The 17,087-nt window shown below is 35.8% G+C and overlaps 2 protein-coding genes and 1 long non-coding RNA gene across 12 annotated transcripts in view; 2 read left to right on the top strand and 1 right to left on the bottom strand.

The window, feature by feature from the left end:
- Positions 1-1,534: 1,534 nt before the first annotated feature.
- On the bottom strand, positions 1,535-15,332 carry LOC116175437. Of its 7 annotated transcripts, none has more exons than XR_004146317.1 (4): positions 5,470-5,722; positions 3,857-4,077; positions 1,944-3,749; positions 1,535-1,794 (listed from the first exon to the last, which is right to left on the bottom strand). It is a non-coding gene; the product is annotated as an uncharacterized LOC116175437 (long non-coding RNA). The 7 variants fall into 7 exon arrangements; XR_004146316.1 differs by having other exon boundaries at positions 3,888-4,077; XR_004146318.1 differs by lacking the exons at positions 3,857-4,077; positions 5,470-5,722 and adding an exon at positions 15,197-15,332.
- Positions 4,835-14,161, top strand: LOC116175433 (UPF0489 protein C5orf22 homolog). The gene is made up of 2 exons (XM_031493562.1): positions 4,835-4,971; positions 12,903-14,161. Exons 1-2 carry the CDS (start codon positions 4,959-4,961, stop codon positions 14,039-14,041), a joined length of 1,152 nt encoding a protein of 383 aa, XP_031349422.1. The 5' UTR covers positions 4,835-4,958; the 3' UTR covers positions 14,042-14,161.
- Positions 5,817-17,087, top strand: part of LOC116175432 (leupaxin-like) — a 34,317-nt gene continuing 23,046 nt past the window's right edge. For 2 of the 4 annotated variants that reach the window (XM_031493555.1, XM_031493561.1), the window contains exon 1: positions 15,307-15,473. In XM_031493555.1, coding sequence (XP_031349415.1) covers positions 15,341-15,473 — 133 coding nt within the window. In that variant the 5' untranslated portion in view covers positions 15,307-15,340. Of the gene's footprint in view, positions 5,954-12,769; positions 12,792-15,306; positions 15,474-17,087 lie in introns of those variants that run through there. The other 2 variants (XM_031493556.1, XM_031493560.1) reach the window with 2 other exon arrangements.

Here is a 17,087-nt window from a genome sequence, read left to right as displayed (position 1 = left end):
TCAATGCGAAATTCACTTAAAATTCCCTGAATTGCACCGTAATTTAAATCTTGAATGTCTTGATTTTTTGCAGTTATGTTGAAAATTTTACCTCTAAATCGAATGGTGTGGGGTGAAATACAACCACTTACTGTTCGACTTTCACCATTTACCTTTATGACGTTGTTTTTGAAACTTGAGACTGTACATTGCATTGAAATTCTTAGCAATGATAGGATCACGCACGTTTTTATCATAGTGAAGCGGTTGGAAATTTAGTAGGTACTAGGTATCTTTCTGACGATACGCTGTTTTATTATAGACTTTATCATATTGGGAAATTGAAAGGTTAAAGGGTATTCCATATCTTAGTGATTGTACGAAACTGAATTCAGACAATAAAAGGCGGTGCTGGGAGCTTAATTGTATGCTTTATAAATAATTCCCTTTATACTTCCCCTCGTGCCCCTTCCATACATCAAGATATTCCTCAAAACCTGGCTCACTTATGTACCAATGCGTGCTTATCCGGATATCTTACGCTTTCACTTCAACACCTTTTTCACATGTCAATCTTTCACATCTCTTATTAACCAGCTCCCAAGTGAGCCCATGATTTGGACTTTCTGTCCGTCCGTCCATCTTTGGCATGAAAACTCGCCAACGGTTTCGAATTTTCCAATTCTGTTTTCAGTAATAGGGACTAACTGATTCTTTACGCCTCTATCATTCTGGAATATATTCTTCATCTCTGCTCCTTTTTTATTTCCCTTGGTCCGCGTTTATATGCTAATTCACACTATCATCGGACCTCATTGCTACGAGTACTTTTATGCTTTTCTCATAATTCCTCCCCTCCTCCCACATGGGGCAAAAATACATAATACTAATACGCGAAAAGTTACGGAAGTTAGTCTCTTTGTTGAGGATCGATTCTCGCTGTCAAATCTCGTTCATGACGCGCCGGTGACTCATTCCACAAAATGGCCGCTCGTCATCAGCATATGTCAAAGGTTTTGGCAACCGCAGGCAAATGGTTCATCCAAGGTTATCAACTCCAAACTCATATGTCGACATCAGGGTAGGTAAAGCGTCTTCGTACTTAAGCTAGTCAATTCAAACTAGATTTTGAACTAACAGACTAACACCCTAAAATTAAAACTCTAAAAGAAAATCAAAAGTAACCCCTCTTTCTTGATAAACTAACATCTACATCCCAGTAAACATTGTTACATTACATTGATAAACATGCTACATATTTTTAGATTTGTTATGTCACATTTTACATCACAGGTAACTTACTTTTACATAAATATGCAATGCATAATGTTACACTCATGCTTCTTTGTTTAATATATCCTTGTAATATAAATTGTTCTTCCAATTTAACTTACTTGCACTGTACAGGTGAAATATTTCTTAAGTAGATTTGATACCAAAATACCAAAAAAGTTACTCACATGCGACCTGGTAATTCAGTAAAAATTACGAATTAAAAGTGAAATTAAATATCACCAAAATGTTTTCTATTTCAAAAAATTTATAATACATATACGTATAAATAATATACCTAGGTAATACCATATTAATATAAAAAAAATACAATTTATAAAAAACAACAATCAACAGGAAAATAAATAAAATGAATTCTTAAATATTGCTTCAGGACAAACGTATACTACGAATTGTTGACATTTTCCTTATCCTTTTCCTTGCCTCGCTGCAGTCTTTGTTTGCTAAGACGAAACCATTCTCCCACATTTCGCTCAAGATCGCTGAGTTGAATTAAGCTATTGTAGCGCAGCATTACCACTTCTAAACAAACAAAATATGAATCAGTAATCTTAATTGAAATAAATGTGGGATTAATTTTTTTACAATAAACTAAGGCTTACAAAAACACTACTACTAATATCTAGTCAATTATAATTGTTAATCGTAAAATTTGAAATGTGCCGTCTTACCAATAATAGCGTTCATGATCGTGAGGTTTTGAACCTTGAAATTGCCTCTGTGGCCCATCCAGGAGCACTGTACCCCTAAATTGTTAGTAAAAACACGGGATAGACATCGGTTAATGTTGTCCTTTGGGTAGCGACCGCCAATATTCTTCATGTATGAAATCTGAAATAAATAATGAAAAGAAAAAGATGATTCGTCGTTTTTGAGTTCTAGACAAGTTTAAAAATAAACGGGGCATTATACAACAATGAATAATAACGATAAAACTAAATACTTTCCTGATTTTTACACAAAAGTAAATCACAACGTTAAAAAACTGAAGCAATCAGCACACAAACTACCGCGAAAAGTGAACAAGCTCACAAAGCAGCCATTTTTCCACCCGCTAACCTCAGATACTTACCATCCATACCACCACCGATACCGAACAAAAGTTACTAAAGATATTGGCGGTAAGTTTAAAATAGTAAATAAACACCGACATGGCGACTTCCAAGTTCACCTTGGTAAGAACAGAAAATTCTGTGCATCGCATTTACGTCTGTTTAACACACATGTTATTATGAGTTTATGTTATATTTCTCATCACAAGTAACGCCAAGTTAACATTACGATATGTTGATGTGCATATCGTTTACGTTAAACGTAACATTATAATACATCGCACGAACGCCTGTATTTACGTTAGAGTTATATAAATGTAATATTTATGTAAACGTTACTTTATTGGTTAAATCAGAATCGTCTCACCCGTATAGCAGCTACGTACAAACTTAACGTAAAATTGTGCTGCCAAAATTATGTAACTGCGAGGTTAATGTCACAAAATTGTTTACTGGGATACCTCTTAAATAAGAGGGCTAATTATAGATGAATGCAAGAATCGTCAATGGAAATTGTAATATGACAAATATCTGCCGGAACCTAAAGAAAAGGTACACTTCAATTACGGAAAATACAAATGCTGGTACTTACGATAACGAGATAGAAAGCAAATTATATCCTCCCTACCGAGATCTATAGATAATTCCGCCCTAATTACTACGGAATCTACAATTTAATGAATCCAATTGCCAGAGATTAATAAAATAAGAATGATGGCAATTAAAATTCCATGCGTTCTTACTCTATCAGCTGTTTGAGTAAAATAAAGTGTAATTGCACAGAAAGAAAGTGAAAATCGAAACGCACTGCGCGCTAAAATTGAGTTGTTCAAATTCCAACAATATATAAAGTCATTTAGTCAAAAGTTACGAGGATCTTTCAGTAAAATATACCGTAATAATGCTTCTAATGGATAACATAAACCGTTACAAAACATGCGAAGCGGTGCCCGGAGCTTTTTAAAGGCTGATAGTCCACGATAATCGGCCCTGGGCTGTTTTTGCCGAAATCAACGGTGCGTCGAATCGACGAGATGGTGCCGGGTGCGTAATAACCGGAAAATATCCCTCCATGAGTGTGGCTACTCCTCCGTGCACTTGTGTCGGAGGGACTCGGTTACCATAAGGGGTCCGCCGAATGGCTCAAAAATCAATTCAGAATAATAATATCTTTATTATTTTTCAGGAAAAAAAGGACAATAATATAATATAAACCCCTGTCAATTGCCTTGCCATTTTTCAGTTGTCACCGGCGGAATTCAACGTTTTTTTCCGGTTTTTACTAAACAATAAACATGCCTGGATGTTGTGTTCAGGAAGATGTGATCATTCGGCCACGCATTGCTGGCAGGCGTGTCTTCTTAAACTAGTAACCAGTAGGTTACCAGTGAATTCACAGGGAATTCCATATCCTCTCAACATTTACTACAAAAAAATTATAATTAGAGTCGTCATTTCCGATGTGGGTCCACAAAATAGAAGGTTTTGCTGGCTAGTAAACACAGCGAAATTAAGAATTACACATTATTCACCCTTCTATTCTTGGAGAGAAGTTATATTTACAATGTCTGACACGATACACGTTTATAAGAACGTAACCGGTGCGTTGAGAATGGACAGAATAAGTGTTTCCTGAAGACCTTCGTGAAGAGTTTCAGTTGTCGTCTACAGAAATATTTCATTGGATCCTATCAAAACAGGTATGCAACTGGACAAAGATGAAGTAATTACGAGAGTAATTATTAGCCTCGTCCTGAAGGAAAAATATGATTAACGGAAACCATTGCCTTACGTGTTGCTTTAAACCATATGATGTAGCAATTCTTACTGCGTAATTTTGGAATCAAAATGGCGGCCGAATTGCGCCACTTTGTAGAGTGACTTATTACTTTTAATTAGTGGTACTGTTCGATTACAAATTTAAGAGGGGCCCGGTTGCCATTTGGATGGAATATCCATTCCGATGATCATTTTTTTAAACGTGCTGTTTTTATTCATGTAGGTATTACTGATCTACTGTGCCTTTCAGGCGTAGAACCTAAGTGTTAAGTAACCTGTTATACTCGTATTATTAATGAATTACTTATCAGTTATCAAGGTCAGTTCCCCTGAAAGAAGTTTCAAACCGCAGAAGTGGATCTCGACGGACGGAGAAACCACAAACAATAGCACTTGTTTTATTCTTAAAAATGAGCTATAATTAACAATCCGTAATTGTTTAACAGGAATATATGTAGTTTCAAAAATTAAGTAGTTATACTTTTCGGTTTGTAAAACATAGCAGGGTGTACTACCGCTTTTATACCCCTAATTAATTTCAAAGCTGAATTCTAATAATTTGGATATCGCGAGAGGTGTAGTTTCAAGTTCAGTGGTTGCGTTAAAAGTAAGTTAATTTTACAATTAGAATTTGTGTACTGTCTGAATTACGATTAAGTCTTTGTAGTCCAAACCAAGTCTAAATCTGAAAACCGGTTGAGAACTACTGAACAATCCATATGTGTGGTTAGTTCAGTGCAGAGTTTGATCTCTGACTGAAAATTATTTATAGTAAATAAATATGGAATTATATGCTGACATAAAGACTGATTAAGTTTATTGTTAAAGTTACATACGCAAAATAGGATTGCAGTAATGGATGATTTAGGTAAGTTTACTTGTCAAAGTTGTACATAACCTGCAAATGTTGAACTTAGTAGACTTAGTTTTGCTGTATTTTATGTATATTTCCTGTTACTTTTCGTCCAATTTTGATTGAATTTTATTTTCTCACAAACTTTGCGAAATTGGAAGGTGTTTTGCAATATATTATAATGCCAAGGGCAAAATCAGCGGTCCCCAAAAGCTGTAGGTAGCTGTTACGGTTGTAAGTTGTAAGTCATAAACACCGACCATATAAGGGATTATTTCTAAAATTGCCCTTGGCACATTATTAACATATTTTTAAGTACTTTTATCGCTTTAGTATTAAATTCACATTCGCGCCCAAAGCCCATTAAATACAGAAATCAAAAGTTACATCACTACCTATAATTTTAAAAATAGACATTATGCATCTTCAAGAATCTAATTAACTTTATGTGATAGCAGTTTAAAGCAAACACGCTCGATAAAATTTCAGCCCAAATGAAAATTATACAATTACCATCCGGATATGTGGCGCGCGTTAAAGTGTTTTATTAACGATTCAATTACTTTTTAAATTAACAAAAAACCTTCGCATTAACAAAACGACACGGCTCAAAACAGTTTATTTTGAACGCACTCGCGTTGTTGTGTACACTACCATTTAATTTTTGTATTTTATTTATTGTGGAATTCGTCTAATTTTGTAACCGGTCGCGTTGTCTCTAAAGATCATTTAACGCACGCGCCAAGTCTACGTATATTTTAAAAAAATAAAAGAATAACTAAATCTGATATGTATCGTGGTTTTTCTCGTATTTATTTACGCACATAAAGTGTCTTCGGCACGAATATTTCGCTCGTAACGCATTCAAATTTCCGGTAGATTCTGATTGGTGTATTTGATCGGTACGTCATTATGGATCGGACGATGTACGGAAAGTTCGTACCCGGCACTTTAAATCCTTATCAATGCACACTGAAGATGGGAACGTCTCCTGGCTGTAAGTTTTTAGTTTTTCTTTCATTTGGTCGGATTAAAATCCATACTACTTAAACGCGTAATTGGCAAGCGGCATGAACTAATTAGAGTGATGTCATGTTTGATAATGGGTAATAAAAGTGTATGGGGTATTTATAAATTATGGTATTTATATTCCTGTTTGCGATTCCCGACCCACCTCAGTCGTTACGGGCCAACGACTTTATGCGGAGCAATTTTGCGAAATGTCTAATTTGAGCGTTTTTCCTGTATTCACAAACAAATTGTTTAAATAAGTACATATTTGAGTCTCTGGAAGATGATTGCTTTACCCAAAACGAGAGCGAAATACACGTGGTATTTCTCGTACAGTCGTACACATAAGTACCTGGTGTAACGCAAATTTAATTACCTGATTGTTTTAGGTACCGTAAAATTATTATTTATGCACTTATAGCCACCGGTAAATAGATTGATTTTTAACAATTCAATATTTATCATTCAATTTGCTTAAATGGCAAACAAAAGGCTTCTAGAGAAATCTCGAAACGGCATATCATATCTCAGAGAAAGAATGAGTCACATTGCCATTGATTTTTTATCGCCGGTGACCATCTTCATGGCGCTTTGATAACGATCTATATTCTATTTCTATACTTTCAACAAGAATTGCGATTTTCAAAACTTCAAAAAAGTTAATCTTTTGTCTAATTAAAAAATACATTTGCTATTTGCATGTTTAGAAACCTTCTAATTTTGCGTCGCCACAAGAACATACGCTTCGACATAGGCAAATGATTGCAGAAAAAATTTAAGAAATTAAAATTTTGGAGCTTTTCGGGAGTTTGCGAGGGGTGTGCCAATTCCGAAAATATGTACACCTCGATGTACACATATTTATACCTTTAAAATGTTATGTATTTGATCAGTGGCGGAATTTAGGATTTTGTCTAGGGAGGGGCGCATATAATTTTTAAAAACATCGAACATTTTGCCATAGTACGTAATATATCGAACAAATAACTAATTACTAAAATAAGAAAAGAACAAACCAGAAAATCTCTAAATGACAAATTACAGCTTTCTTTTTTTACTTGGAAATTGATTTTTTACACTTTCACGTAATCCGTACTCGTTTATTATTATCGTTAATAAATGATTAGATATTTATATATTTAAATTTGATATTTTTTTTCACTAAAACGATTTTTTAGGTCAGTTTATTAAATGATCTAGAATTGTCTAGGAGGGGGCGCGCGTCCCCCCTTTAAATCCGCGCCTGTATTTGATGTATTACTGGTATTTTGAATATTTAATTCAGAGAGAGTTGGAGTGTGTCAAACTCGGTGTCAAACAAAGTGTATAACACTAATGTGTTTTTATCGAGGTTTTTATGCTCGTTTCTATGTTTAAAACATATTTGTTTTAATTTCGATTTTTATACCTACACTAATTCGACAATTTACGACATAATTTATTACCATTTTTGGTCAAGAGACATGTGTTTTAAAAGCAAAATGTGTCTACCTATTGGGATAGAATAATCTAATTATTCCAGTAGGTATACAGAACAGTTTTCAAGAAGATTATATTAGTTACTAGCAGACTCCGCGAACCGCGTTTGGGAAATCTCATTTTCTTGGATGAGACATACGCTTGGTTTCGGCGGCGCATTTTGGTGGCTGCGCCGCCTCACCTCGCTCACCCGGCCAATTAAATAATCAGCTAGCGGTATGAAATATTTTTTTTCGATCTATTCTCGTACCTACCAAATACTTATAGGTACAAAAAATTCGTAAAAATCGGTCGACCCGTTTCGGGGGAGTACGACCACAAACACCGTGATAAGAGATTTTTATATATTAGAGAGGAGCCTAGAAAACTCTGAAAAGGGCATAGACAGCTCTGGAATGTGCCTATAAATCGTTTAGCTGTGACGAGGGCCTAGACAAATGAACGAATGCTAAGGATCGGCATACTCATCGCTTTTTAGTAACGGGCGATTACAAATGAGTTGCTGTCGAGTCGCCTTTGGAAGTTTAAGTACGCTTTTCCATGTAAACAACAATTTCAAAGGTGACTCGACGGCAACTCATTTTTCATCGCATAGTACACTTACTATACTTTAGCGTTTAAAGGCTTACTTTCTGAAGCTAGGCAAGCCTAGACAAACCTAAAAAGTTCTTATTAAAAACTAGAAACTTATAGAAAAAAAATGTGAAGACACTACAACGCGCTGTAAAAACCGGAACCCTTTGACACCCACAATTTCTCTGAAAAACCTTAAAGTGCTCTGAGATGCACTTTTAAGTTATAAGTGAATGTAGAAAGCACTGAAAAAGCCCTAGAAATAGAAATCGTTACACAGAGTGAATATTTTGTCTGGACCACTGAATATATCGGAATATATCTTCAAAACCACATTCTTTCTAAAGAAGCTTTTTATGGTACATCCAAAAGTATAAAAAGCGAGATAAAAAGTTTGCTACCTATGTACGTACTTTAAATTTGTGGTCAGTGCCGTACTTCTGCATGCTCAAGGGGGGCATATTTTTTTAATGGCAAGTACTACCTAGTTAAGTAGGTAGTTTTCATTACATATGATTAAAGAGTACACTTTTTTGGACATAGCAACCGAGATAGCAACATAAAAAACTTACAATCAAATTTAAGAAAACACTCAAATTAAGGAAAACAGTTAATTAATTTTATAATTTTACTGGTTTGATGATGTTTTTTTATGTTGTCTTATTGAAAAAGATTCATCGAAAAATATTGCTTTCCATAAAAAAAGTGACCCTCCCTCTTCCGTAAACGCATGCAGATTTACTTATACGTTTTCAATGCTTTTTGATACAATACATATAATATAAGTTGCAATAAGTTGTTTATGTTGCTGTATTCAACTGCACCCTTTAAGACTATGTATCTAAGGAAAACCAGCAGTTGCTATTAAAAAAAATGTGGCTCCCTTCACCTTGCAGTACGGTACTGACCACAGATTTAAAGTAAGTACATTGGTATCAAACTTTTTATAATTTTGGATACCATAAAAAGTTGCTTAAAAAATAAATTTTGAAGACATATCCAGTGTTCCAGACAAAATGTTCACCCTGTATAACTGCTATGTTAATTTGTTGGGTTATTAAATTGTTTAGGTCGTTAATGTAATAAAAAATTTGCGTAGGCATAGCAGGTACCACCCGCACATCTGCGCATGTGCGATTCTGCCCTTTTATGTCTAAGAATAAAATTTGGTTCCAATCGGTATTTCCGTCAAAAAAGTGGAGGGGTGGGGTAATTTTTTATCCCAGTACAATACCTCCCTTACTGACGTGCGGGTGGTAAAAACAACCCGGTCTGCCTTCTTTGTCTGAACCGTCGACATGCAGAGTGAGGCTGTCGCGTGACTCGTGTTACTACCATTTTTAGGGCATTTTTCAAATTAATAATAATAATATTTTTTATGTAAAGAAAGCACAAAGACTTTGAACAATCGTTAAATTAATACTATGGTAGTATCTTTGATATTGCCTATATCTACAAAAGTGTTTTATGTATGTTATGTTGGTAGGCGCTATTATCGCCACTTTCTCCGTCCGCAACTTTCTTTGTTGGCCCTTTCCTTTCCCAGCTAGGTTCTCGAGATTTATTTTTTATAATCCCTTCTGCTAAATTTTAATCTTGTTCTCGTAGCCAGAGTTGGTCAAGCATAGAGTGACCCGGTGACCCAGTTAGTTTACTGACCCGGTGACCCAGTTGACCCGGTGACCCAGCTTGACCCGGTGACCCAGCTTGACCCGGTGACCCAGCTTGACCCGGTGACCCAGCTTGACCCATCTTGACCCAGCTTTATTCAGTGACCCGTCTTGTCCCGCTGGCCCAGTAATTAAATTATTGTTAGGTATCATCCAAAACAATTTCAAGTAACTTTTAATTAAAAAAAAAAACTTCCTCAATAATATTCGGCAACAAGCACGTAGCCCAATTTCATTCAAGAGAACTAATACCTAAAAAAATCAAATGCATTTGTTTATAGTTTGTAGTCAAGTAGTCAATGAAAGTATTTAGAGAAAAGATTTATTTGGATTAAGCTAACTAGTAGAAAAAAATTAAATGTGAATGAACACCTGTAAGCAAACTGGTAAGCCCTGAAGCAAAGAAATAACATTATTCTAATACAATTCGGGACATGGAAAGTTTTTTAGGGCAGTATTAAAGCAAACATCACAGAAATGGCAGTTGTCAAGCAATCGAGTATTATTTTCAACAAACCAGTATTTCATTTATTGCATAATCTGTACACTTGAACCGAGGGCACTGACTTAACTGCGTTATTCAATCAAACTAGGTGACTGGGTCGAATTGGGTCCCCGGGTGAAATTGCGTCGCTGGGTCAAACTGGGTCACTGGGTCAAACTGGGTCAAGTTGGGTCACTGGGTCAAACTGGGTCACTGGGTCTAACTGAAAAGAGTATGACGTGACCCAGTGACCCAGTTTAATTTAGTGACCCAGTTGACCCAGTGACCCAGTCCAACTCTGCTCGTAGCCAACTTTTATTTGAAATTGGAATCTTCTATTATACACTAGATTATACAGTATGTTTCAAATTAAGTCGGCACTATTGCCTTTATTTCGTGGTCTACTCTTTGAAAAATGAAGTTGGTAGTGAGAACCAAGTTGAGAAACCATTATGTATTTTAGAATTCCCCTCAGAAGAATAACTATGAGGAATCCTCTATCTTTAGGTAATAGTCAAGTTCCGTTCTTTCGTATGAGAGTTTGAGATCTCTAATAATAATAATAATAATAATCTTTATTCCTGTTTACGCGCAATAGCACTTACATTTGTCAACTAGTTTCTTAAAAATTAAAATATATAACACACTATATCACACATAATATAGACAAACAACACAGCTTCAGTTTATGCCACCACCTGTGTGTAAAATATTGGTAAAGCCTTCGGTTAAACATTCATGCACTGAAAAATATGCCTTATCAAATAGGTATTTCTTAATTGTTTTTAATTGTTTTTTGTTATACATTTGAACATTTTCAGGCAGAAAATTAAATATTTTTTGAGATAGGTAGTCATGGTTATTTTGAGTTTTTGCTATTTTACAGTAATCCACTCTAATGTTGTTCTTATTCCTAGTATTGTAACTATGCAGTTCAGATTGAATTTTGTATTTGGCATAGTTCGTTTTAGCAAATAAAATACATTCCAACACGTACATGGATGGCAGCGTTAATATTTTAAGGGAACGGAATGATTTCCTGCATTCGTCTCTATAGGGTACGGAGTCAATTATCCTTACAGCTCGTCTCTGAAGTGCAAAAACATCTGTTGCTGCAGCACAGTTGCCCCAAATTAGTATACCGTACTGTATTACTGAGTGTACTAGAGCATAATAGGCCGCTACTAATGTTTGTTTTGATAAACTGTTACTAAGACGTCGTAGTACGTAAATATTGCTGCTTATTTTTTTACAAATATACCTTGCGTGCATTGAAAAGTTTAACGTTCCGTCCACATACACCCCTAGAAATTTTACCGACTGGGGATTTTCAAAAGAATGTGTTTTTAACGTTTGGAGCAGTTTTTCAGTTTTATTTGTGTTTAATATTAATTCGTTGGTTGTGCACCATTCAGAAGCAATCGAAATTAATTTGTCTTTTAAAACTAAAGTTTCTTCTAAAGTGCCGCGCTGTACAGTTAAAGTGGAGTCATCTGCATACAGAATGCAATCAGCGTGCGGTTGCATGTACTGCACAAAATCGTTAAAATATATTAAAAATAATAAGGGACCTAAAATTGATCCCTGTGGTACCCCTCTCTTAATAGGTAATTTGTCAGACACCACTCCATCGTACACCACATGCTGAAATCTGCCAGACAAATACGAATGAATTAACTTTAGGCTATTCGTGTCAAACTTGTACATAATTTCTAATTTACTTAGCAATATTTTATGAGAGACGCTATCGAAGGCTTTCGATAGGTCTAAAAACAGTGCTAGAGAATATTGACCATGTTCGAAGCAGGTTAGAGTACTATTTACAAATTTAGAGAGTGCACTAATCGTGTTTCTTTGACTCCTGAATCCATACTGATTCTGATGTAAGAGATTATTTGATTCAAAATAATCGGCAATTTGATTGTAGATTATTTTTTCGTATATTTTTGAGAACGTAGGGAGTATTGATATTGGTCTGCACCGAAACCACGTAGAAAAGCCTGCATTTTTTTGCAAATTAAACTGTGGATACTTAATATCTACTACTAATAAAGGTAACTGTGGAGGTCATATCAAAAATGAAATTCCGTGTTACCTAATAAACGCAAACGCGGCGAAAAGTTCTGCTATTTTCTGGTAAACCTTTGAATTTCTTTGTATTTTTTTTCTACTGGGGTTTCTAGGATGCAAATTGTTAACCAGCGACCCATTTTTTATATGTTCAAAGTGTAATATTCACGCATACCATTTTTATTATAGACTTAAAGACTTCTTCAGGCGTTTGAACTTTGAGAAGAAAAACTAGTAAGTGCGCGAATTGTAAACTGCATTTTCCTGCCATAAATAGCTGAGTTGTATTAATCATTTTTTGCGCAACTTTAATGTCCATTGGTAATTTTGCACAGTGCGTCAGGCGTGCACCAATTTTGACGGCGATAACTTTTGCACTCATAAATTAATCACCAGAACAATCCGCATATGTCTACGTGACGTAACCAATGACATCACGAGAATAGGACAGAATGCGAAATTTAGATTCAGTCTTCGTGCAGATTTCTTGCACTTAACGATTAAAAAATTTTCGCGTTTACTCGATCCCCAATTTTGGAAAATGAACGGTAAGGTTTTTTTGACCATTGCACCATTTTTTTTTTGCAGTTTCGCCCGCGTTAGATTTAAGTTAGTGAAGTGTAGTGAATGTGTGAGTACAGTGCTTTTCTAATCAACAGGTGTGGCCGGTTCAAGCAAAATTAAACGACACCAACGGATACCAATTTACGTAGTCGAATATCATAATGAAGTCCTGCCGTTTATATATCGAAATATGGGCTCCAGGCACTTGCCTATCGCCGGATTGACATTTATACACCTCGACTCACATCCGGACATGTTAATTCCGAAGGAAATGCCTGCTGATACCGTTTTCGACAAAGATAAGCTTTTCGAGAGTGTCAGTATCGAAAATTGGCTAATGCCCGGTGTTTACGCTGGCCATTTTAAAAACTTAATTTGGATTAAACCGCCGTGGGCGGCCCAGATGGAGGATGGTGAACAAGTTTTTCGCGTTGGTAAACACAAACCCAGTGGGACGATTAGGTTAGACTGTAAGGAGTGCTACTTCATATCTGAATGCTTATTTGCGTCCGTCAAAGACTTGGACAATGTTAAAGAAGCCAATCTAGCCGTGGCAACGTTAGGGAAAGGAGTTGTTGGGGAGCACGATGTTTTCTCAAACGTCCGCAAACTCGTAGCAAAATTTGAAACGCCTTTCATTTTGGACATTGACTTGGATTTTTTCAGCACAAGTAATCCGTTTAAGTACCTCTACTCCCTTGCATCCCTATACTCCAAGTTGAAACTTCTGTATGATTTCACTCCCCCTGACTTACAGAATGAGGAGAGCATAGTTAACGCTTGCAATCATAGGGCGAAACGGTTGGCCAAACTGGAACAGCTGTTCAAATATATAAACGAGCATAAAGAAATGCCCACAGAGGAAGATTCCGAATTGTACCGGCAGGTGGCCAACATTAGAAAATCGATTTTGGAATTCTATCATGAGGGTGATATTGACTGGGAGTTGATACACGACGCGGGCTGTACGTGTGATAATACGGAGCTACCCGACCACGTTTCGACTGACGAAGAGCTTGCCATCATGTTTGAAAGTTTTCGAAACTTCTTGGACACGCTCGCGACTCCGCCCACGATTATTACAGTATCGAGGTCTACTGAAGATGATTATACACCCAGCGAAAATGTAGAAGATATTCAAGCTAAGGTATTGGAAATATTAGCTGAAAAATTCGAGTGTGCCGAACCTATTTTGTCGTACATTAATGATAGTGACGAGGAGGTGATTCGCTAGAAAAGAGTGGACCGATCTGAGAAATACATCCCGAGCATAATAAGATCTTGTTTTGTTGTGAATTAACTGTATATTAATTAATAATTATATTAAAACATACAAAACTTTGCTAGCACACAACTTAAATCCGTCTTGCATGTCACGTACGTAGGCCTGTATTCATTTTTCAGTTCGCATTATTTTACCCAATCCATGTTTCCAATATTGTCCATTTATTATCCTTGATTTCCCTTAGTCGCGGCTCGGTGTTTGTCTCTGTTGCCATTCTCCCAGTTGCGTTTATTACGCACGCTAAACAAATACGCGGCGTGACTCATATCGAGAATATTCCAGAATAATTTACACTTCCGGTACCTATCTCAGATAAACCTTTTGCGACTGGACAGCCATCAGTCATGTTAGATCTCATCCTCATTTAGCAATCGGCACCTTAGTATCCATTACGGCCAATTTCGACATAATTGCTCCTCTTGCTGGCACCAAAAACGATACAGTATAAATAGCAATAGGTATCCAGACTCTTTCTTTATTGTTTATCGTTTGCCTAATTTGCGACAATACGCGCGTTTACACGAAAAGTGTATAACTACGCCTCTTTTACATTTACATTCCACGATAGTTCCATATTATAATGTTAAACAAATCTTACATAATCTCATTAATTTTAGAAAAACGTGTTTTACTAAGCCACTTGTGGGTGTACGGGACCTTGCCTAATGAAATCTAAAGCAAAATGTTTACAGTCGAAAACGTGCGTTAAGACGCGAAGTGCTTCCACAAATTTACATTTGGCACGCGATCAAAAATATCAGAAAAGACTTACGCGACAGGCATATACTTCCGGTGAACTCTTCCGGTTCGATTTCTAACCGTAGGGAAATCCACCTTTCGAGAAAATTTCCTAACGATTGATGTTACTTTTACTAATTAAGTAGAATTATGAAAATCATTGATTGAGCGGCTGATTTTACGTAATTGAAAGGTGGAGTCGTAATTTTGCAGTTACTGTTCTATTTTTAGTGCGTGTAGGGAATCGAAAGTTGCCAAAATACAGGATTATGCGTTAGTCATCATCGGGATACACCGTAACTCTTATTGTTCTTTTTAAAGTCGTAATCGTCCCAGCAATTAATTGTCTTAATTTGTCATACGTACCGTTCCACTTCCACGGATGTGCGCATTTGTTACGGCTTTACGAAGATACGCGCCTTAAACGATTTCCGATTACAATTGAACGTGATTAGTTTTTTTTCTTGTAAATATTTACTTGCAAGCGAGTGAATAAGTGCGACGTCGAAAATGACAACCAAAATACGTCAACGCACCCCGTCGCCCAAAACGGTTACTTTTGAGACGATACCTTCGCCCATACCACACAAAATTTATCGAAGGAATAGATTTCGGAATCACGTCGAATGGGAGCAATATCTAAGTAAGTACCCATAACAAACGAATGTATGTTAGCAGAATGGTCAGTTGTAACCTTGACACTAAAAATATAAACGTATTGAAATCGCCAATTGCTAGTACAAAACGTAATCACGTGAATAATCATCCAATTAAATAGGAAAACTATTTATTTGTGTGGTAATAATCGTGTAGGTGTCCTGGACTCATGAGTATTATTAGTATACGTAATTGGGTAATTCATTCCAGCTTGACCAATCAGTGCCTAGTATTTTTGGCATATCGCAATGATGTCTTACACATTTTTGGAACAAATATATTGTTTTTTTGTTTGCGAGAGACCGTATATTTTTGTATATACCGATTTTCATTATACTCATTGTTCCTGGGTGCGCCCGTTTTTACAAATAGGTCAAATGTTTCAGTGGCCGTGAGCATCAATCCTATTGGCCCGTTGCACACGTGTTTGTCAATTCAGAAGTTAGCACAACACTGTCGGAAATTGGGAAATTTCTTAGTATGCACTATACACGGTGTCCATTTTTCGAGTGCCACTATGCGGATTTCACTTATCTTAAGAGATAGAAAGTTGGTTAAATGGGGGCAAAGTTGCCAATTTTTGTGCTGAATAAGAATCTGAAAAGAAATTTGAAATATCTTCAATAGTTTTGAAGATTTCGCAAAAAAACGAAAATGTCTGATTTTCGTTTTTAATTTCTTTGTGATAAACTATTCGTAGTAGACATTTCTAATGAACACATTATTCGGACAGATGGAGATTTCAAATATGGCATCCTGTTTTTAATTACTTTCTAGATGAAGGAGAAACACTTGGTCAACCTTTTCTTTACAACAAAAGAACGTTTTGTTTTTCCAAAGCACTCTTCTCAAAAAATTAAAAATTGTATTTTTAGAAAAAATATGATACTGAACCACCATGTATGACATCGTTGTAAAGAGAAAAAAAAGCGTAATCCCAAAATGTCAAAATTCAATATGGCGCCCATAAGAAAAACTAAAGTTGCCACGTGTTTCTATTTTTTTTTCAAATGGAATTACCGTTATTTTATTTCGTTATTCGATAGCCTTTTATGTTCCCTTCTTGTATAAGGATTTTTAGGTTATCAATATTCCACAAAAAGTAGGTACCTTCCCGTTAATTAATTACATATTTATGCATCGGAGTAGGCCATGATAATAAAAAACGAGATAAAAAACAAAGGGATTCCCGAAAGTATATGTGTTGCAAATTAATCATTTGCTGCAAGTGTGCTCCCTAAGTCGTAGTAAAATAATATTAATAAAAAGGTGAATTTCAAAAACGATTAACTAGTCTTTTTAATTAATCTTATTTTACTACGAACGAAATAGGCAGTAAATAATTAATTTGTGACACTTGTTTACTTTCGGGCATTTTTTTGTTCTTTTTTTTAAATTATTTTTACGGCCTACTCCGGTGTATAAACATGCAATTAATTAATCGGTAGGCACTTTTGTGAAAAATATTGATAACCTAAAAACTACGAGGTTTACACACAGGACGTCCCTTATAAAAATTAAAGAAGACACAAAAGAATACCGAAATAAATTAGTGGTAGTTGCATTTGAAAAAAAATAGTGCAGTGTGAACACCCTGTAT

This window comes from Photinus pyralis, unplaced genomic scaffold (assembly GCF_008802855.1).
Source record: "Photinus pyralis isolate 1611_PpyrPB1 unplaced genomic scaffold, Ppyr1.3 Ppyr1.4_LG7, whole genome shotgun sequence".
Lineage (NCBI taxonomy): Eukaryota > Metazoa > Arthropoda > Insecta > Coleoptera > Lampyridae > Photinus > Photinus pyralis.
Note: the sequence above shows the minus strand (reverse complement) of the source record. Positions and strands in the feature narration are given on the sequence as shown.